The sequence below is a fragment of the Sminthopsis crassicaudata genome, chromosome 3, assembly GCF_048593235.1.
Source record: "Sminthopsis crassicaudata isolate SCR6 chromosome 3, ASM4859323v1, whole genome shotgun sequence".
Lineage (NCBI taxonomy): Eukaryota > Metazoa > Chordata > Mammalia > Dasyuromorphia > Dasyuridae > Sminthopsis > Sminthopsis crassicaudata.
Window position 1 is genome coordinate 546,762,205 of NC_133619.1, and position 23,182 is coordinate 546,785,386.

A 23,182-nucleotide genomic window follows, 5' to 3' on the forward strand; every position below is an offset into this window, starting at 1 on the left:
AGTATTAAAGTATATTTTTTTAACTATAAAGTCTTTTGTATAAATGTATCTCCTAAATTTATTACCTTTTGACCATCAAAGTAAAAGTGGATAGAAATCTATTATGAAATATAGATCCTTGGGGTCTTTTGGATAAAGGTTGGGCAATGGTCTCCATATCTACATTACCTAAGCCTGTGGTTTAAACAGGATCTGAATATTCTTATACCTTGAGCCAGGTTGGGATTCTGTCTCCATACTACTCTTTAGGAGTATTATCAAGATAGACCTGCAGAACCTAAAAGCACTAAAACCAGGGCTTCTTAAATGTTTTCCATTTGAAACCCCTTTTCACTGGAGAAATCCTTACATGACCCCGGGTAAATGCATACACAAATCTATAATAATCTTCTCTAAAACGTAATGTTCTCTGGGAGCAGGTTTCTTGGGGGGCTTCTGGGAGCAGCCTTCCTTTCAGTTCAGTGTAATCACCCCAAATGCAGCCAGGAGTTAAAGTCCAAATCCTTTATTTTTTCTTTCCAAGTATTGTCTCCTTCCTTGGGCCCAGTTAGCTTTCTTATAGGCCTCTCTCTCTCCTTGGTTCAGAGAGCTCTTGCCTCTAGTCCTTTGTCTCTGCCAGCTTCTGCCTCTAGTTCCCTTTGAATCCAAAGCCTCCAGCCAGCACAAAGGTAGAAGTTGGAATGAATCTGTCTCCTCCTCCAAGAGTGGGCTTGTCCTTTAGTGGGCTTCTGTGTCTGGCCCTGAGAGCTTCTTGCTTATATGCTGTACACTGAGTATACATCAATCATTATATCACTTGGAAACCATTATTTGGTGTAGGATTAAATCAATGCTAAATTAGATTTAACCATCGTCTCCTCAATTCCACTTAGTACCTTGTTTCAAGTTCTGGCCCATAACAGTTCTGGCCTTTTTCTCCTTGTAGGATCAGATCAATTATACTGAACCATGCTAAATTAAATAATTATTGTCTCTATCAATTCCACTGTCTTGGTATCTTGTAAGAATCTTAACACAAATCAAATATTTAATGATAATAAATCATAATTTTGCAGCCCCCATATTCAGTTACAAGACCCAATATGAAGTTGCGAATCACAGTTTAAGAAGTTGGGCTGTCTACTCCAGCAAGAAGTAAATAATCAATATGGCCAAATTCTGCCCTTAGGAGAAGCATCTGAGAATCTGCTCCCCTCTACTGTTGTCTTCTCAGGGGTAATGATTAAATGTGAGCAGGAATTCAGACAGGAAAGACTATACTTGCTTTAGGCTACATAAGCAAGAATTCACCCTGTTTTTCAGGTTACTTAAATTGTTAGCCAAGCTGCCCCAAAATTTCACATGATTAGACCTTTAGACATCTTTTAGAAGAAAATCAAGGTGATTTTCAGGATGTATGAGGCATAAAAGGACTGGTTTTATGTGTGCTCTGTGAAAAATTGATCTCAATATAAACATCAGAAAAGGAACAAAAAGATAGTGCTGTCCAGCTTGGACTAATAGAATATTTTTTACATTTTGGTGTTTGAATCAGAATTGTTTTCTAAGTAACAGTTACATTGTCCTAGTGAATAATTATTTTTCTTAACTAGACCAAAAGTTATACCAGGGACATTGGGTAGAAACTTTGTTCTTTGTCATAAAAGACAGTCCTGTTTAATGGAGAGAAGACTGCACTGGGAATCAGGAGACCAGGGAATTAAATTCTAAATTTCCCAAAGCTAGCTTTGTGATAGGGCAGTCAGTTGTTTTTTTTCCCCATATGGACAGGAGTATCAAGGAAATGAAACTGATGATTCTACTGAAAGCACAGATGTAAGGAAATTGTCATGAGGCTGGCTTCTTGTTTTTGTTTTTTCTCCCCCCTTGCTACTTGCTACCACCCAACCTATCTTTGACTGAAATTGAACTAGTGTCAAGTAAGCAAAAAACTATCTAGAAATAGATATGTCAGGTACAAACCAGCAGAGTTAAATCTAGGCATTTTTTGTGTGTGTGCCCACAGCAAGTGGCAATTGATGGAGAGTTAATAGGGTGGAAGAAGAGTTTACCTCAGCCAGTCATCTGATAGATTCTTATTTTAACTAATTCTTTCTAACTAGATCCCAAGCTCTATTTTTTTTCCTATACTGCTAAAAGACTTCAAGTATCATCATAACGTTGCAAATTTGTTATCCTGGGCCCAAGTTCTGAATAACATTTCCCTAGTTAAAACTCTTGGCAACAAGCTCTGAAGAAGCAAAGGAAAAAGGGAAGATTGAACTACCTCCAAAGGCAAAAGAAATATAAAAAATAGAAGGGGAATTTCCATAGTCATCATTCACAGATAAAGACACATATACTACTACTTATACCAACTTTCTAAATTCAAATTTGGCCTCAAACATTTGCTGTATGTCCCTGGACAAGTCACTTCACTTTGTTTGCCTCAGTTTCTCCATCTGTAAAATGAGATGGAGAAGGAAATGCCAACCACTCCAGTATCTTTGCCAGGAAAACTATACTATATACTATACGATATTTCATATACATATATATGTTAATATATATGTTTGTATACACACATACTATCATATATATTTTGTCATGCCTTGTAAAGTTGTTATATTGCATTGCATAATAATATGTTATATTATAACAAAAATTGTTCATTAATTATTCCATATATGTCTGTCATCTTCCCGATTAGGCTATAAGCTTTTTGCTTTTACTTCTTTTGACCTTCCAAATGATAAGTACATAATTATAAGTACAAATAAATGTGTGATTGCTACTGCTTGAAGATTACATAAGAGAGATATGAACTGAACATAGAATAAAGATGCATTCTTTTTCCTTCACTCATCTTCCTTGCAAAATATCTCCTAAGAACTAATGCTTATAAACTATTATATTACATAAATTAATAAACTATAATTATACAGGTAACTATTACATAAATCATATAAACTAAAAACCTAATAATTAGTAAACTAATAATAGTAGCTAATATCCATATTGTATTTGCTATGTGCCAAACTTATTGCATTTGATCCTCTCTCCAACTTTGGAAAGTAGGTGCTATTATTAAGGCAAATGGGGATTAAGTGACTAAACTAGGACATAAATCAGCTGACATCTATGCAAATTCATATCTGACCCCACAAATACTCTAGCTTTCTATGAAAGTTATCTTTCCTCAGATTTCTCACTGTCTTCTCCCTAGACCTGTCATTTGCATTTTTCTCACTCTATGTTATATGCCTGTCTGTCTTCTGATTAGATGGAAAATTCTCTATGAGCAGAAACTGTCTTATCTATCTTTATAATCCCAATTTCTACTGTTGAAAATATATTCCTGGAAGAGCACAACTGACTCAATTATGTTCTTTATTAACCATTTTGCTGTATGTGAACCTCAGTGCAGAGTGTGTACAGAGTGCCACACTCTGAGTATAATAAAAACTGTTTCTGATTCATTTTTGGCTTATTGTATTAGTTGAAGTAAATTATTAGACCTAAAAACTGTTTAATAAATGCTTATTGAATTGAATTGAGCTGGTGAAGCTGTTCATGGTTTGACCAGTTGCATTTGACCACACAGACTAGCACTTACCATCAAGGTTTGGGGCTGCATCAGATGCCTTGTCGTATATCACACCGTGGGGCAAAACGCTATAGACCCTGTCTGCTTTGTTGGCAAAAGTCACTTCTATTGTATCACCCACCTCAGCTTTGATGACTGGGCCTGTGAGAAATTGAGTATGGAAAAGAAAAAGTAAAAGGAGAAGATAAGGGAAAGAGAGGGGAGAGAGAGAAGAATCTATTTAGAATCATCAGGTCTTACAACAGTAATCTGTCCCCCAGGTTGAAATATTTGGAATGATTTACTGTACCAAGTATTCCAAGATGGATTTCTGCCCCAGATCGGTTCTTTCTTCTGGTAAAAGTTGCATCAGTATACTCCACATACTGAACTTTCCAGTATTTTCCTCCTATCCTAGTTTCCCCTTGTGTGAAGAAGGGCTCAGATTCACTGTGAAAGGATGCGGGAACTTGATTGAGAACGTTTCCACATGCAAACCAAATGTCTCAATTAATGGGCATAAGCTCTTCATCTCTTTGAATCACCAAAAGAGATTCTGGACAGGTCCTGGGTAAGTATTCTTCAACAAGTCCCTAGGGACATTTAACTAACTGAAAAGGAAAAGGCTGGTAGAAGCTTGGGCATATGTATACCCTAGCAACTCAATCCAATTCAATGAACATTTATGCTTGCTATGTTCAAAGCAATGAGGGTAAAAAAACAAAATATTTGCCTTCAAGGACTGATATCCTACTATAGAAATAAAGCACTTAAGCAGACAAATATAATATAATTTGAGGATTGTGAGGAAGCACTAATAATTAGGACAATCAGCAAAGATTTCTGTGATACCTGGTTGAGCCTTCAAGAAAGCTAGAGATTCTAAGAAAGAAGTTCTTAATCTCTTTTGTGTTATGGATTCCATTGGCAGTCTAGTGAAGTCTATGGGCCCTTTCTTGGAACTATGGCTTTAAATATATAAAATAAAAAACTTATGATTACAGGAGAAACAAATTAAATTAAAATGCAATTATCATGTATATTTTTTATAAAAAAATAAATAAATAAATAGACAAGTTTTTATACCCCAGATTAAGAACTTCTGTTTAAAAGCATAGATGTAAGGAGTTGATTCATTCCAGGCATTCATTCACCAAATACAAAGTCATAGAAGTGGGATATAGAATGCCAAGATCTGGAAACGATAAATGGGTTGATTTGGCTAAAACTGAGAATACACAAATTCAGCAGTGTGAAATAAGTGTAGAAAGGTAAATGGGAATCAAACCATGAAGGATTCGATGTCACAATAAGTGTGGCAGCCATGAATCAAAACAACTTGTTATATCGCAGTCCTTCATAGAACTCAAGCTTAAAAATGAGTAATTCCTTCCTTATTAGGAAGAACTAGATCCAACAAGGACTAGATTTTGTATTATAATGATCTGCATATATGTTGACCTTCCTCTAGGAGTTCTGGTGTGGAAAAAAAAGGTTAGGACAGAACTTCTCTTTTTCTTGCACAGTGCTCTGCATATAATAGACATTTGATATATTTAACAAATTAATCCAACAATTATTTGTTAAGGTTTTCTACAAAGGAATAGATACATTTTCTTTGCATAACAAATTTTCATCATCTCAAATTTAAGTCAAATTGAAATCCCAGTAAGTACAATATATAATAAATTCTCAATTATTTGAGATGTCCTCAAAACCCTTCAATAGAGTTCTACTGCCTATTGCCTAAGATTATGATATTATTGATAATCTGACATTCTTATTAAAAGTTAATAGGCTATGCATGAATTGCTCTTCTTTAAAGCAGGATATATTATTATATATTTCACTCAAACTAAAACTATACTGACTGTAGAATGGTAGATACTCAAAAAACATTTATTTTTCTTGAATGACCAGTTGAATTCTATGTAAATCAACATATATGCTGGACAAAATTAATATATTAAATCCTAGCCATTAAGGTCTGAGCTAGGATATTCTTTATCATTTCATTTAACTGCTAAATGAGAATCTGCCATATTCTTTTCTTTGTCTTACCAAGGGCTCTTGACCCTTTTTTGTGTTCCAAAGACCTTTTTTGTCAGTCTAGTGAAGCCTATGGACCCCTTCTCACAACAGTGTTTTTAAATTTATAAAATGAAATGCATAAAATAATAACACCCAATTATCTTAAAATATATTAAAATTATTATTAAATTCTTGAACCTCACATTAAGAACCCCTATTTTATTGTGGTATATGAAAGTTATGGAATATTATTGCTCGGTAAGAAATGACCAGCAGGAGGAATACAGAGAGGGTTGGAGAGACTTAAATCAACTGATGCTGAGTGAAATGAGCAGAACCAGAAGATCACTGTATACTTCAACAACAATACTGTATGAGGATGTATTCTGATGGAAGTGGAAATCTTCAACATAAAGAAGATCCAACTCACTTCCAGTTGATCAATGATGGACAGAGGTAGCTACACCCAGAGAAGAAACACTGGGAGGGGAATGTAAATTGTTAGCACTAATATCTGTCTGCCCAGGTTGCATGTACCTTCGGATTCTAATGTTTATTGTGCAACAAGAAAATGATATTCACACACATGTATTGTACTTAGACTATATTGTAACACATGTAAAATGTATGGTATTGCCTGTCGTCGGGGGGAGGGAATGGAGGGAGGGGGGGTAATTTGGAAAAATGAATACAAGGGATAATATTATAATATATATATATATATATATATATATATATATATATATATATATATAATAAAAAAAAAAAGAACCCCTATTTTAGAGTTGTATGTATTAGGCAAGAGACTTAGCAGAGATTTGTTTAGTTCTCCATTAAGACACAATGGATTTTTTTGTGTGAGAATCTTTTAAAAGTATCTATTCTATAGTGATGACTTAGCAAAGGACAGAGACTTACCTGCCAGTAGCATTTAAGGGCAGGCCACTGTATTTATCATAGCCCTGAGGACCATAGTCCCAAAGAACTTTTTCTGCAGCAATAAAATAACTTCTTTTCTGGCCTGTTAGTGTGGATTGATGAATATCATTTGTGCATGCTTTGACATTATATTGTCCAAGCATACCGGCTGTAAAACAAAAGAAAAAAATATGAGTTAAGTTAAAATATTGCTGAAGGCTACCTGTTTTTATTTAAAGAGTTTTCTGATATTGCCCACTGGTTTTCATGGCATATTATTACATTCCAAGAAAAATCTAAATGCCATTTATAATAAACATTTGCTAAACAATTTTAACATTAGCCTGAAGGATCTTGTTATTTTTATTATTGTTATTGTTGTTATTATTATTATTATTATTTATATTGCTCTCCAGACTGTCTAAGAACCTATCCTAGCCGTGAAAAGACCTGCTACTATTTACCCTTCGGGAAGCCATGCATTCTTCCCTTCCCATTTTATCCCTGTCCCAAGTTGTTCCTCAGAGCTCATCTGGGATGCTTGACTCCTTGCATAACTTGTCTGAGATGGACATCATAAACTCTGTTCCTTCTGATAAAATGGAAAACTAGGCTTTACCAGGTATGCTTGCATTGCCTCCTAAAATCCTCTATTATTAACCATGTATTCTATCTCTGCACTCTATAGACGACAAGTATCATCACCTGATCTACACTCTCTATGACTTTCAAGCTTTTTTGTCTGCTTTCCAGCTCAATTTTCTTTTATATGTTATCTCCCCTAATTAAGAGAGATGTCTCACTTTTATATTTAAATCTCTAGAGCTTAGAATGGTGTCTTGCTTGTTAGCTAATTGATTTAGCTTTATAAATCATATAGGTTATAACAAATTAAGAGAAGAAACACTATCATATCTCCTTGTGTACCAAAGAATATTGTCTTCTTCAAGACCAGAAGAGACCCTTCTACTAAGTAGTCATTTAATAAATATTTACTAAAATACATGTGGAAATGAAAAAATATATATGTATATGTGTGTATGTATTAATATATGCCAGTCCTATCTCCATTTATGGCAAGTTTTAATAAACAAGCCATCTAACAAAAAATTAAGTTCTTACTATATGTAAGATGTCATGTGAAATATTGGGGATGCAAAGGTAAAGGATGGAAGTTCCCATATGTAGTTGCTTATGATTTAGTGGAAAGAGCTATGACATCTGGAGGAGAGGTTGCTCATATATAGCCTGCTTTGCATATAGTGCCTGATTAATGAATGTCAGTTATTGGTGGGAAGCCACACAACATAACGGAAAAGATGCTGGCTCTGGTGTTAGATAAAAAGGGTTCAAATCCTTCTTCTGTCACTTAATACCTTGTGGCTTTAGTCTATTTTAATCTGGGATTCAGCTTCCTCATTTGCCATATAAGGAATTGTAACTAGATCAGTTCCTTGAAGTTCGAAATCCATATGAATCAATGATTAGTGATTCCGTGTTTGTCAAACTGAGTGAACTGTTACTTTCTATATTTCCATGTCAACAACCTCTATCTCTTTACCTTGTAGGTGGTCACTGACTTGACAGGTAATCATCCACTTCCCAGCATTCTCAGCTATCATTTCTATGGTAAGGAAAGTAGCTGGGAATAGGTTGACAACATCCGTTCGATGTCCTCGGCTGATAAAGGTATTCCCATAAAAGTAGATAGAGTGGATGTCAATCTCATTCCCCATTCCAAATAAGTGCCATGACACAGTATCTCCCACACATATTTCTGGCTCAGGGAAGTTTCCAAAAAGATAGCCATTAAGAGCTAGAAAAGAAAAAAAAAAAAAAGAAACAAGGTTTTCAGAAACTACAGACTCTTACTGAAGTATAAAGTGAGACTATTTCTTATTTCAGCATTTTGAAAGATTAGGTTTAAAAAGAGTTAGGCCCTTCACACAAACAACAAAAGCAAACAAACAAAAAGAAATGTGGAAGAAATGTTAAAACAAACATATTTACACTGAAAACCAACCCAAAATTGTAAAACTTATCAATATTGTCAAAAAACTAAAAAATGCCATAGAACAATTGAACCTATAATGAAAATTGAACATAGAAACCCCGTGAAATGTCCTGAAAGATATCCTCAAACAGAGAGGAAACAAGCATTTTATTAAACACCTACTATATACCAAACATTGTGCCAAATGCTTTCCTGTATTGTTTAATTTCATCCCCACAACAAATAATTTCATAATCCTCATTTTATAGTTGAAGAAATTCAGAAAAATAGAGGGTAAGTGCTCAGAGTCACACTCAAGCTAGTGTCTAAAATCTAATTTGAACTTGTCTTCCTGACTCCAGAACCAGTTCTCCTTCTACTGTATCACTTAGGAAAATAAAACATTTTTAAAAATTTAAATAAGACTAGAAAAAGGATAAGACCATAACATCAAATAAGAGAAGGTTGTAAGTTTAAAAATGGAATGAAGAAATCAAATGAGAATTAGGGTTCCAGAATAGAGTAAAAGGCGATGATTTTTTAAAAAACATTAATTTTTTTAAAAAAGGGAAAACATCACAAATTCTATAGACTCTATCAACAATATTAGCAAAAAAAATTATACACCATGCAGAATAGTTGGTGATAGAAGTTCAAGATATTACTGAATTGTCCAGATTATGGAACAATATGTGGAGTCAGCTGATGCACCTGGACAACAGAGCACCCATAGCAATTTCAATATTGTTGACATCACAGAGAACTAAGAAAAAAATTTTTTAAATGAATATGGTATTTGAGAAAAATCCAATAAATTTTTCCAAAGTTTGCTAAAGCAATTATCAGCATGATAACAATATTTTACATGCCTAGACAATTTGTTGTTAAATTCCAACCTGCATTGCTAAGAAAAAAAAATATATTACAAGCAATTTGAATTGAACAAATCAGTTACAGTTACAAAAATTTTGGGGGGAAATGGAACTTTGAAAGAGGAAAAAAAGCAGGATTGCAGGAAAAGGAATACAATATTTACAGAATTAAGACACGTGGACCATGAATCAAGAATTATGTCAGAAAAACAGTATGCTCTATGAAAGTAAGAAATGGTTATTTGAAAGGCTGCCTTTGAAAGATTTTCAAAGAGCTATAAAAATTTCAAAGAAACCTTTGAAAAACAAATATTTCTCCTAGAAAAAAGAGATAAGCATTTAAAATAACTCAAACTTCTCAAATCAAATTAAAAGTTGCTAACAAGATGTGTTAGCATTGTGCTGGTTAAATCATTAAAGGTATCAGGCGGCTATTTCAGGGAATTAATATGAAAACATTCAAAGGGGAAAAGAGAAAGGGCAGATAATCCCAGAGTAAATGTTCTGTCTTTGATAAAATAGAAATGCAAATTAAAATAGCCTACAGAGTTATTAATATTACAGAAGAAATTTTTAATAATGATTCTATCAAATATAGACTAATAGAATTAAAAAAAAAACATATTTCCTTACAATAAGACTAATGAAAAGACAAAACTAGTAATTATGGCACAATATAAATGAACTAAATCCTTCCCCACAAAAAAAAGGTACAAAATGAATTTCAAAGCACAATTAAATATTTTCTACTATGGAAACACATTTAACCCAGAAAGTTCTAAGGGAGTCAAAATTTAAAATGCTATAAAATTTACCATGACATTAACAATATCAATCACAGTTCAATTAAAGCCAGACTGTGCTGAGATAAACATATTATATATTATGCTAAAAGGTTCTATCCAAAATGAAAGTATACAAATATGTGTGCATACACACATATGCACCTAATAATTGTGCAGCAAATTATCAAAAAAAACTTCATAGAATTTCATCAAGAAATAGTTGGAAAAAAATAAGAGTAATGGGATAGTTTATCAATTCATTATCATTAAATGGTAATTCCACTGAAAAGACTGAAAAGAAAGCCATAAAGTTAAATATATTATGATACAAAAAAATCTTAAAGCTATATGGGGAGAACTAAATAGTGGGAACAAAAAATATATTATTTTTTCAGGTTTATAAACATCTTATCCAACAAAGATGACATATATTTTAATATATTTTTAAAATTATGAAGAATCATAAGTCTCTTTTGCTGGATCAGTTCACACTATTAACTGTGGGTATCCCCAAGGGTCTATCCTGAGCTCTCTTCTCTTCTCTTCTTCTTCCATGGTGATATCATCTCCACTGAGTTCAGTTATCTTCTCTATGCAATTGATTCCCTAATCTATATTTCTCTTTGATTAGGGCTCTTTCTGATCTCCAGTGCCACATTACCAACTGCCTTTGAGGTAACTCAAACTGGATGGCCCATAAATATCTCAAACTCAGCATGTCCAAAACAGAATTCATCATATCCACCCTGTCAAAACTTTTCTTTTCCCCAAATTTCTTATTACTGTCTGGGTCTTAATGTCATCTTCTGATTCTTCACTCCAATTTATGCTATTTGCCTAATTTGTTGCCAAGTATTGTTTCTACGTTCACAACATCTTTCTTATAATTCCCTTTCTCTATTTTGGCCATAATTTTAAATTGAATTCTGGTCAGAGATTAATTAAGCAAGAGGATTTTTTGGTAGTTAAAAATATTTTAGTAAGTTTAGTGAGAGCACTCTAGAAAAAATAAAAAAGAAATGTGTCACGGAAGTAAGAATTGGAAAGGGAATTAAATGCTTGATATTAAAAGTACAAAACCATTTCTGAACAACAAGCTGCTAGAAATTTTTAATGGACCTAATAGGAGCTAATGACTTCATGAGACAACAAAAATAATGAAAACAGTCAAAAAAAAGATATAAAAATAAAAGAAAATTCAAGCTATCTCATAGCAAAACAGTTGATTTATAAAGCAAATTGAGGAGGGATAATTTAAGAATTGTTGGAGTACTTGAAAGCTATAAACAAATAAATAATTTACATTTTATATTTTTAAAAGTCATAAAATAAAATTTCCCAGATCTTTAGAACTAGGGAGCAAAGTGGAAATTAAAAAAAAAAAAAATCCATCAGTTACTTTATGAAAGAAACTACAAAATGAAAACTTCCAGGAATATTATAGCCCAAATCCAAAGTTTCTTGGTCAGAGAAAACTGTTACAAGAAGCCAAAAAGAAAGAATCTGAGTTATGAAGGAGTCACAGTCAGGAGCATAACTTTTTTAGCAGCCACTACTATGAAAGAGTAAAGTACTTGGAATACCAAAGTCTGGAAAGCAGAGAATATAGGTTTACAATTAAGACTTAAAGTTACTCAATTAAACTGAACATAATCCTACAAAGGGAAAATTGACTTTTGGTGAAGAGAAAACACTAAAGTAATATGTTCTTATTTAATAGTTTTTGTACATTGTAAATGATCCATTCTTTGTATAAGCTATTGAAACAAAATTTGCCAATAAAAATGAAATGACAAATGTAGACACTCAGAGATTCTATGTTTTACATTTATGGACAATAACATTCCAAACCCAGTAGTAAAATATCATGTTATGAATTTCAGATAACAGTATTTATTTGAATGAAAATATTAGCAATTCAATAATGACTGAGTGAAAAAAGAAATTACAAAACAAGAGCAGATTTTTAAAATAATAATAATACAGATACTTAATGTAAAATTATTCAGTGAAAACAGTACTTAGATGCAAGTTTCTCACACTGAAAGCCTATGTTAATCAGTATTATAAACAGAAAGTAAATAAACTAAGTTTACATTTAAAAAAAAACAAAAAACAAAGAAATAAAGAATATCAGAGCAGAGATCAATAAAACTGAAATGATAACAATTGAAAAGATAAATCCAAGGCTATTTTTTAAAATAAATAATGGCTAATTTAAAGAGAAGCCTAAATCCCCAAGTGACACAATTTGAAAGAAGAAAAAAGAGTTCACAATGAGGAAAAAATGTGAAAATTATTAAAGATTAATAAAGACAGTTTTGTATGAATAAATTTGAGAATCAAAAAGAAATGGATGCTTTTCTACAGAAGTGTGAAACACACAAACTAACAAAATGTGAATAATTTAAATAGACCAATCTTAGAAGTATAAATGTATCAAAAAGCTTCCTTACAAAAATTTAGGTCCAGAGGTATTCACAATGAATACTATAAAACTTTTAAAAAAGAAAAATTAATGTCTATAATGTCTAGTACTATAAAGAATGTTCCATTATAGCATTCCTCTGATTATAAATTTTTCAAAGATCACTAATAGCTTTAGCATTTATGTCTGGTTAAATATTTTTTCTTTCAATATGTCAGAATGTAGTTCATCTAGTCAAGCAGTTTGAACTCAATTCAGTATACTCAATTCAACTCAAAATATTGTGTGGTAGTACAAAATAATAGAACTAATAGCTAGAAAGACTTGTATTCAATTCCAGGTTCAAACATTTACTAGTTGTCTGATCTTGAGCAAGTTACTTAATCTCTGTTTCAGAACCTACTTCGCAGGGTAGTGAGGATCAAATGAAATAATATTTGTAAAGTGGTTAGCATAGTGCCTGACACATATTAGAAGACCCTATGTTAATAATAATAAAACAATAATAACCAAGGCTATCTTGGCTTTAAACTCTTGCCAACTACTTCTGTTTCTGAGTGGGTTAGACTACATCTGACTTTCCTCCTGTTTTTTATCACATAAGATAGCATACCCATTTTCCATTAAAATTCTCACCATTTGAACTTTCATAACCTGTTCTTCCTTAATGATCAGAATCAGTTCCAGAATCACAATTTTTTTGTGATTCCTACAATTTTAAAGAAAGAAATATTTATTAAAGAAAGTAATGTTTACCATCTCTGATTTGAGCAGAAAGAGAACTCCAACATTACAAGAAATATCATATTAAGAATTCATCTGGAGAAGAACTCTTTATGGGAGGACTAGAGATCATGAAGAATAAATTGAAGATACCAAGACTTTAATTTAGAGAAGAAAAGGCCAGGCCTAAGACTGAGTAATGATACATGTCCAAATATGTAAAAGGTTGTCTGTGAAATAAATATCCAACTTGTTTAGTTTGACTCTTGGAGGTAGAATTAGGAGTAGTCATTGGAAGTTAGTTAGGACTAAGTTTTCAGCTTGATACAGAAATAAATTTCTTAAGAGTTAGAATTATCCAAAAGCATGATGGGCGGCTTTGAGCAGGAAAATAGGCTTCACTTCATTGAAAGACTTCAAGTGGGGTTTGGATAATGATTTATCAGTGATGCTGTAGATAGACTTACCTATTTGTTGAGCTAGACAGACAACCAATTCTCCATCTACTCTGAAATTTTATCATTCTACAATTGTCCCACTGTTCTCTTAAGTGTTTCATTGGTTATATGAAAAAGCATTGGATTCAGGAATCAGGAAACAAATTTTAACTGTAGCATTGGCATTTACAATGTATCTTTGGGCAGTCACTTTATATGGGACCTTTATTTTCCTCATCTATAAAGAAAGGAAGTTGAATTAAATGATTTCCAAAGTCCTTTCCCGGTCTAACAGGTATTCTATGATTTTTGAATCCCAGCACTAATACTTTCTAGTTTCATGACATTAGGCAAGTCATTTAATCTCTCTGATCCTCAATCAATTTGTCCATGTGTAAAATGGAAATAAAATTAACACTATCTGTTGTCAAGGGACTATTGTGAGGAAATGCTTTATAAAGTTGAACATGTAATATAAAGTGAAAAATATTAATATGTTACATATCACAGAACCTTACAGCTAGAAGGAATCATATTATCTTATCCAGCTTTTTCATTTTATGGTTAAAGAAATTAAAACCAAAAAAACTCTTCTCTCAATATTTTCTCAATAAGACAGTATCTCAAAAACTAGAATTTTCATTTTTGCTTCTCTGTTCTCCACAATGCCAAACAATAGGTGCATAATAAATATTTTTGCCTTAAATTTTCTTAACATTTTAAAAGTGTTGATAACACTCACCATGCATTTTGTTGCTTCTTTGAAAAACGGCATCATCTTTGTCAACTGTTCCAGGAGCAGTACAGAAATTTCTGATGTTTTCATCCAGATACCAGCTTTGATTTTCATCAACCAGTGTGAACATCACTATAAATTCTTTATTGACATCAGTTCTGATTGCTGGATTATTAGCCAGAATTCCTGCAGAACAAATTTTTTTAATTGTAAAATCAAGGTAGATGCTAAGTAAATTAGGACATGTTTCAGCACTAAAAAAAGGGATATTTTACCATAGAAATAATAGTAATCATATTTATGTAGTATGCCATAATTTACAACAAACATCTATAAATTCTGAAGACCAAAAGAGAAAGCATTTCTTTGAGGAAGACCTATGCTGTATGTGGTAAATGGCATTCTTATTCAAGTGTGGAATTGACTAAAGAGCCTCTGAGGTCCCTTACAATTCTAAAATTCTAAGATTCTGGGATCTAGGGATTATAATTCGTTGGGGTAGTTCTTAAAACTGGGAGCCATGGGCGGTGAGGTCAAGTTGAAAATTGACAGACAGAATCTCCTGAAATGAGAGATTGCTAAGACTTTGTCTAGAAATCACCATAACTTCAGACCTAAAAATCTACCTACTTATAAGTAAAGACCATAATCACTCAGAAAACACCACCACCGAAAGAAATGGTCATTTTGTTGAAACAATAAATAAAAACAAAAATAAGCAAGAAAAAATGATCAATCTGATCATTTTTTGCCATGGAGACAAAAATCAAACAAATCATTTTATTTTGCTTAGTTGAATTTTTCACTTTTGAGCTTATTGTACACATAGGTCCAGACAGGTCCATTAAGCAGAATTATTCTGAAAGAAAGAATCAGCCTACTGACAGATTTTAAGAGATTATGAATGAGAGCCACCATTAGTTTAGTGTGCTGCCCTTTTCCATTTACAGTTACATCATTATCTATCTGAAGAATTTCCTTATTTTTGAAGGTTAAAATGTGAAAATAGGGAGCACATTTTACAGGTGAGAAGGGACAGATAGCACCAGAATTGTGTCTGTTATACATGCAAGCTAGTAAGCAATCCAAGAACAGAATTCCCCATGGAAATCCCATGGGATTGTTTCTTTGTACCTTTTTTACAAACTAGTAGTGGCCCTATTAATCCAGAGCATATGTCCTTTGGTGCATCAATGTGAGAATGGTAAACCCAGGTCAGGCAGTTGGCATCTGCAAAAGTCGGAGCATATTCTTCCCTTGCAGGCCAGACATAGGTATAATTTTTACCAGGAGCAACCATGTCATCATCCTTATTTTTTCCAGATGTTCCATCAGGATATAGAGCTCCTTGGGAAGAAAAAGAAAAGACAGTGTTAATAGACTTGAAGCAAGGAGACAGTTTTCTATTTCTGGGTTCTGGGAACAAGTCACTCAAATTCAATTCATTGAATTCATCATAATTCATCATAAAAAAGCATTTTATTAAATCATATTAAAGATAGAAGGCAGCTAGGTGGTTCAGTAGATAGAGTGCTGAGCCTGGAGTCAGGAAGACTCCTTGTCCTGAATTCAAATCTAATATCAGATGCTAACAGTCACTTAATCCATTTGCTCAGTTTCTTCATTTGTAAAATGAGCTGAAACAGGAAATGGCAAACAATTCTAGTGTCTTTGCCCAGAAAATCCCAAATATGTCACAAAAAGTAAGACATATCTGAAAAGTCTGAACAATTGCATTAAGAACAGAGACTAGAAATGATTTCAGTGGGACAAGAAATATGTCCTACATGAAGAAATTTCCTTAACAATGCTGATTGGTATCTTCTCATTAATCATTTCTCATTAATTCTCATTTCTCATTAATCAAATGAGTATTGAGCCACTACTAAGCAACAGACAAATATTGAGCAGGCCTGCAGCATCACTAAACCTTCTAAATGCAGAAATTACTCTGCAAAGCACCTTCTAAGAATGAAGTTGGTCCTTTCATTACAATTAAATAATATAAAACTCTTAGGATCTTAAAGGGAACTTTATCACATCCCAACCCACACATGTACACATAACAGGAGAGCTTAATATTTCCAATTTCTAAGGGATATCCATATTTCATAAGTCAAGTTCAAGGTATGACCTGAAAGTAATGAAACCAAAAAGTAACAATTTAATAAATAAACATATCAGATCATACACATCTAAGTAAATGGTGTCCCTTTAAAAGTAGTCAGCTCTGCAACCAATATATTTATCTTAAGTTTGATGCTATTGGTCAAAAAAAAATTGAAACACTTTCCAGGGAAATACCTTCAGATCTGAAACTCTTTAGGGGGAAAGAACTTTTTCCTTTGAGGAGAAATTAATTTTAGGGGCAAAAAGGGTTTCATTTAGACTCAATTCTGATGAATGGGTGGCAGGCAAACCTCAATAGTAGTATCATTTTGTTCCAAAAGAAAGAATAACCATAAATTAATTAGAATGTATGGCTAAATTGCTCATTAAATAGTACCAAAGGCAATTTCTTTATTTTCCTTAACTAGTGATTAAATAAATTGTGATTGAGTGCAACCTAAAATAGGAAGTGAGGGTGGCCATAGGTTCAAACAAACTGAATAAGTAATAATGATGACAACTCACAATTATATAGCATTTTAATAATCACAAAGCCCACTTTTTATTGTGAAGTAAAAATGTTAAGAATTATCATTCTTATTTTTGAAGAAAGGAAATTGAGATTCAAAATACAACTAGAAAATATCATTTAATCAAGAATCATTTTTATTAAATATTTATAATGTACCAAGCATTATAGTAAGTAGTAGGGATACAAAAAAAAAAGGGAGGAGGAGAAAATATTGTTCTGCTTTTAAAAAGTTTACATTCAGTTAGAGGAACTAACATATATACAACCATGAACCTTCAAGATTTATACAGAAAGGAGGGAAATCAAATAAAAATTTACTGTACATCATGGCACATTCCTGCACTTGGTTCAAATCAATCCAATACAACAAACATTCATTAAGGATCTATTATATCCAAGACACTGAAAATATGTAGCACAAAATATTTCTTGCTTTCAAGGAACTTATTTCCACATGTTGAATGAAGTATTAAAATAGGTAAAGCATGTGCATTATCTATCTGTATCATTTGTCCTAACTGTGGGTATGTTCTCCAACGTTCTGTCCTGGTACCTCTTCTCTTCTCCCTCTAGTCCTTAGTCATTGAATGGGTGTTGCCTCAAAAAAATTGAGCTCTGGGAAGACCTTAATTTTAAAAGGATGAGGTCACCCACTGCAACCTGGGGCAGTGTCAGTCATCCTGTTTAGCCATTGCATTTCAATGACTCTGGCTCATTTAAATCCAATTCACTGTGTGTCAAGAAATCATATGATTTGATTGGTCCTCTTCAAGAATGAAGTATGAACACAATCACTATTGAATCTATATTGGTAATCTCAATGGTGTCTATAGATTTAATTAGCATCTTTTTGCAGACTCCCAGATCAACATATCCAGTTTTAGTCTCTCTCTTGAAGGCTTTGTCATATACTGGCAGTCACTTATGGGACATTTCAAGCTGAATGTTTCAGAGATATCCTAAATGCTTCATATCTAAAACTAAACTCATCATCTTTTCTCTAACTTTTCCCTCTTCTAAACTTCACTTTTTCTGCTAATAGCACCTTCAAGGTCATAATCTTAATTCCTCTCCCTCATTCCACATATCCAAACTTGCTGTTTCTATCTTCATAATATCTCTTGAATCCTATCCCTTTTACACCATTCAAACAATTTCACCTTTGTTCAGATCCTAATCCCCTCTCACCTCCCTTATTGTAATAGCCTCCTAATTGATCTCCCTGCTTTAATTCTCTCACTATTCCAGATTATTCTACACATTGTTGCCAAAGTCATTTTTCTTAAGCACAGATTTCACTAAGTGTGTCTGCAAATGTAAGCTAGTTTGGGAGAAAGGGTCATTGCAATAGTTCAGGCTAAAGGTGATAAAAGTATGTTAGTACTCACAGGGGTAGAAAAAAATAGCAAGATCTAAGATTTATTGTAAAGGTAGACTTTCTAAGACTTGGTAATCGATTGTGTATGGGAGTGTGATGGAAAGAAAAAGGTACAGGTTGAATTAGGTAATCTCTGAGGTTCTCCCCATTGGCATGTACCCTAGATTTCTTTCATATATTTGATAGATACATTCAGATATTCATATATTTATGTACTATTCTTTGATGTAATGTAAAGTCTTTGAGAGTAGAAACTATTTCATATATATTGTTGCATACAAAATTCTTACCATAGTATTGAGCATATATCAGGAACTTTATAGTGCTTGTTGATTGATTGGCTGGCCAATTCAATCTCTAAAATTCTGTGAAAGATCACTATGAGTTAAAAACCTATGTAAATGGAAAGATGCAGGTATCCTTCACAAAAATAGATAAAGATGAAGGAAGGTTATATTAAAGAAAGAAGAGAAGTTCCATTTGGAGGCCACCAATGTCGAGATAGATTATCCAGTTTGAGATGCTTCATATTGAGTTGATGATGAAAGACCAGAGTCCAGGAGACAAATTACAATTGGGTGTATGACATAGATCTGGGAGTCATTTGTACTGAGATAATTAAACCCATGGGAACTAGTGAAACTATTAAGACAGAAGGTATATAAAGAAACAAGAACCCAAGACAGAACCATAGGGGACATCTATAGGAAGGGAAGATATGTTTCATGGTTCAGCAAAAGAAGCTGAGGAATAGTCAAACAGGCAGAAGAATCAGAAGAAAGCATGATAATAAAAATACAAGGGAGAGAGAGTCTAGGAAGAGGAAGTAGTCATATTGTCAAATGCTAAAGAGAGATGAAAAAAATTAAGGACTGAGAAAAAGTCAATGGGTTAACAACTAAAAAATCATTGGTAATCTTGGAGAAAGCAGTTTTAGTTAAATGAGGTCAGAAGCCAGGCTAAAATAGGTTGAAAAGTAAATAAAAAGGGAGTACATGAAATGAGTGTACATTATTTTTTCAAGGATTTTGGCTATGAAAGAAAATGGAGATGTAGGACCACAACTTAAACAGATGGTTAGATCACATGAAAATTATTAAGTATGTGGGAGATTTGGGTGAGTTTTCAGGCAACAGGGAAGCAGCAATGACCAAGGAGGCATTAAAGGTTAGAATGAAAGTTCAGAACCTCTATGTGAGGGATTGTCTTGATTAGGGAAAAATTAGCTTATTGTTGTGTAACAAGAAGGGCCAGTTGAGTTTAGATGACACAAATGAGGGAGGGAACCCACTGCACTACATTGTGTGACTTCCTTCAACAGTGTTCAACAGCATAGATCCAAGAACAGAAATGGGTGGAAAGTAGCCCAGGAATGGTCTTGGCAAAGCATGAATGGCCACAGGACAAGAGAAAAAAGCTTTTGAGAACATAGATGAGTATATAGTTGACCTGGCTAATTCTTGAATCAAGATTGTGAAGAAGGAAAACAAGGACAAAGCTAAGATGTTCAACCAGCAGAATGAGGAAGGGAAGTTTTGATCAGGCATCAAGATCTATAAAAACAAAGTTACAATGTTCCTAAGGACAAGATGCCAGGTCTTTGCTTCATTCCAAGATTTTAAGTGATGATACACACTCAGAGTATTTCTTACATATGAATAACAACAACAATAATAGCATCTGTATAATATTTTAAAGTTTACAAAGTACATATAGTATGCTTATTATCTTGTTTTATTTGTCCCCAAATCCTGGAAGGTAGGTGCTGCTCTTTTACAGGTTGGATCTGAACTCAGGTCTTTGTAACTCTTGTTCCACCACACTACTTAACAACTTCAAAATGAAAATATTCTTTTTAAAAAATAATAGCTTTTTATTTTCAAAATACATGCAAAGATAGTTTTCTACATTTACTCGTAAAAACTTGTATTCAAATTTTTCTCCTACCCTTCCTTAACCTCTTCCCTTTGACAACAACTAATCCAAAATAGGTTAAACATTTGCAATACTTCTATATATATATATGTCCATATTTATCATGCTGCACAAGAAAAATCAGATCAAAAAAGAAAAAAAATTGAGAAAGAAAAAAAAAAGCCAAGCAAACAACAAAAAAGAAGAAAATACTATATATTCATATACATTCACAATATACAAATGTACAAAGGGAGTACAAAGAGTACTCTTTTTGGATTCAGAAGGCTCTCTCCATCATAAGTCTATTGGAATTGGTTTGAATGATCTCATTGTTGAAAAGAGCCATGTTCATTAGAGTTGATTATCACATAATTTTGTTGTTTCTGTGTATAATGTTATTGCTGTGTACACAATGTTCTCTTGATTCTACTCACTTCACTTAGCATCAGTTCATGTGAGTCTCTTCAGGCCTTTCTGAATATCCTACTGAATGTTTTATATTGAACAATAGTATTCCATAACATTCATATACGATAACTTATTCAGCTATTCCTCAACTGATGGGCATCCACTCAGTTTCCATTTACTTTATGTAAGATATTCTGTTGACAATACTGGTTCTTAACTGGACTATGGAGAAGAGGAGATGACTGAGGATGAGGTCCTCAAGGAGAATCTAAAGATAAGCTAGGAATCTAAAGCTTTGGGTGTGGGGCATGGACGAGAGAGATCTATTGTCTGAGTCTCACAGCTTAATCCAGCAGTGAGAGATTACCCCAGCTCCATGATAAACAAGAGTAGAGTGTTGCTAAAATAAATTAGGGCAAAATTTCAGTAGCTTCCAGAGAAGTAAGGAGTTGATGAATGTCTCCAAAACCAGTCCCAGAGCAAGACCAGAATTAGGGCATCTCATCCCTACCTCCCTTGCATGACACCTGGGGTTAAGGTTATTCCACAGATTCCCTGCAGTTCACTGTGATGTTTCTTCTCTAGGAGTTTCCCAGTGGTGTTTATTCCCTAGCATGGACTTTCACTGGACGTTAGTTTCATTTTCTGTAAAATGGTGATAATAATAGCATCTTTCTCACAGGATTGCTGTGAAGATCAAACTAGATAACAATTGCAAAGTGTTCTACAAACTTTAGAGCTCTATATAAATATTGGCTATTATTATTGTTGTTGTTGCTGCTGTTGTTGTTATAAGAGTACAGTTACTAAAATTTATTTATCTCAGGAGGGGAAAATAAATAAAGTATCCATGGGATACAGAGGTATGGGCTCCTCAGCTTATGAGTTGATGGGAACATTTGTACTCTATGCTACATTATTCTACTCAAGGTCCTTTCTCTGTCAGTTAGATTTAAGCCACAGAATGGTAACCAATGCACAAAAAATGTTGAAGGGACAACAGCAATTAGAGTGCATGATCCTCGGAATTATAACTCCAGGATGCTTCTAGGCAATCCTGTGGCTAATTTTTTTCCTTAAAGCTCACTACCAGAAACATCACTGGCTCTCATCTCTGGGTTCCTGTTGTCAGGACTCCTATATTTATATAGTGTTTAGAGTTTTCAAAAGGCTTGCAGATACAGGGACTCATTCAATCACATCATCAGTCTAAAGTTCCCATCTTTACAGAACCAGTAAGTACTGAGGGCACCATCTTTGTTGTGCACTAGATAAAGAAAAAGTGCAAGAAGCAAACATTATCCTAAATTCATTATTTATCAAGGGAAAATTATTGCATGGCCTGTTGCATTATTGTATTACTATCTTGTCTGATGTGTTTCCCATTGCCAGTAAAGTAATATAATTTATGTAATGTGTATAGAATTATTCATTCTCTTCTTCCCAGTCATAATGCAAAGGTGAAACCTGGAATTGAAAAGTACTCATGTTGTGATAATCTTATAGCATCTAAAACTTTCATCTAAAAGCATTCCCTAATAAATATTTTCAGAAAACCTGGGAAGATCTGTATGAACTGGTACAAAATGAAGTGAGCAGAATCAGTAGAACATTTTTTAGTAAGAGCAATATTGCAAGGAAAATCAGCTGTGGAAAACTTAGTAATTGATCTATATAATGGCCCACTACAATTCCAAAGTACTGTGCTATACAATGCTGTCCACTTCTAGTGTTAAAACTAAAGGACTCAGAATGCAAATTAAAGATAGAATTCTGCACCCAGAGTCAAGAAGAACTACACTCCAATTCAGCCTCAACCACTTGATCTTGGGCAAGTCATATAACTTCTGTTTGCTCCATTTCTTCGGCTATAAAATAAGAATAATGGCTCCTACTTCCCAGGCTTGATATGATATCAAAATCAAATAATATTTGTAAAATACTTTGAAAATCTTAAAGCACTATATAAACACTACCTATTGTTGCTGCTGCTGCTGTTACCTCTATTATCACTATTACTTACTACTACTACTACTACTACTACTACTACTACTACTACTACCACTACTACCAACACATTACAACATTATTAAAAACCTGCATCAAGAAAGTCAAAATGACTGTGCAACATTGACATTTTATACCACTACTATGTCATCAAACTCCAGACCAATAGGGAGACCTAGATAGAAGAGAAAATGAAGATGAGGAAGGAAGGAAGGAAGGAAGGAAGGAAGGAAGGAAGGAAGGAAGGAAGGAAGGAAGGAAGGAAGGAAGGAAGGAAGGAAGGAAGGAAGGAAGGAAGGAAGGAAGGAAGGAAGGAAGGAAGGAAAGGAGGAGGGGGAAAGAG

At 33.5% G+C, this 23,182-nt stretch overlaps 1 protein-coding gene across 1 annotated transcript in view; it reads right to left on the bottom strand.

The window, feature by feature from the left end:
* Positions 1-23,182, bottom strand: part of HEPHL1 (hephaestin like 1) — an 84,930-nt gene that overhangs the window by 38,777 nt on the left and 22,971 nt on the right. Inside the window, exons 3-8 of the mRNA XM_074304518.1 lie at positions 15,623-15,835; positions 14,495-14,674; positions 8,076-8,330; positions 6,515-6,683; positions 3,876-4,015; positions 3,596-3,727 (exon numbers count right to left, since the gene is read on the bottom strand). Coding sequence (XP_074160619.1) covers positions 3,596-3,727; positions 3,876-4,015; positions 6,515-6,683; positions 8,076-8,330; positions 14,495-14,674; positions 15,623-15,835 — 1,089 coding nt within the window. The remainder of the gene's footprint in view (positions 1-3,595; positions 3,728-3,875; positions 4,016-6,514; positions 6,684-8,075; positions 8,331-14,494; positions 14,675-15,622; positions 15,836-23,182) is intronic.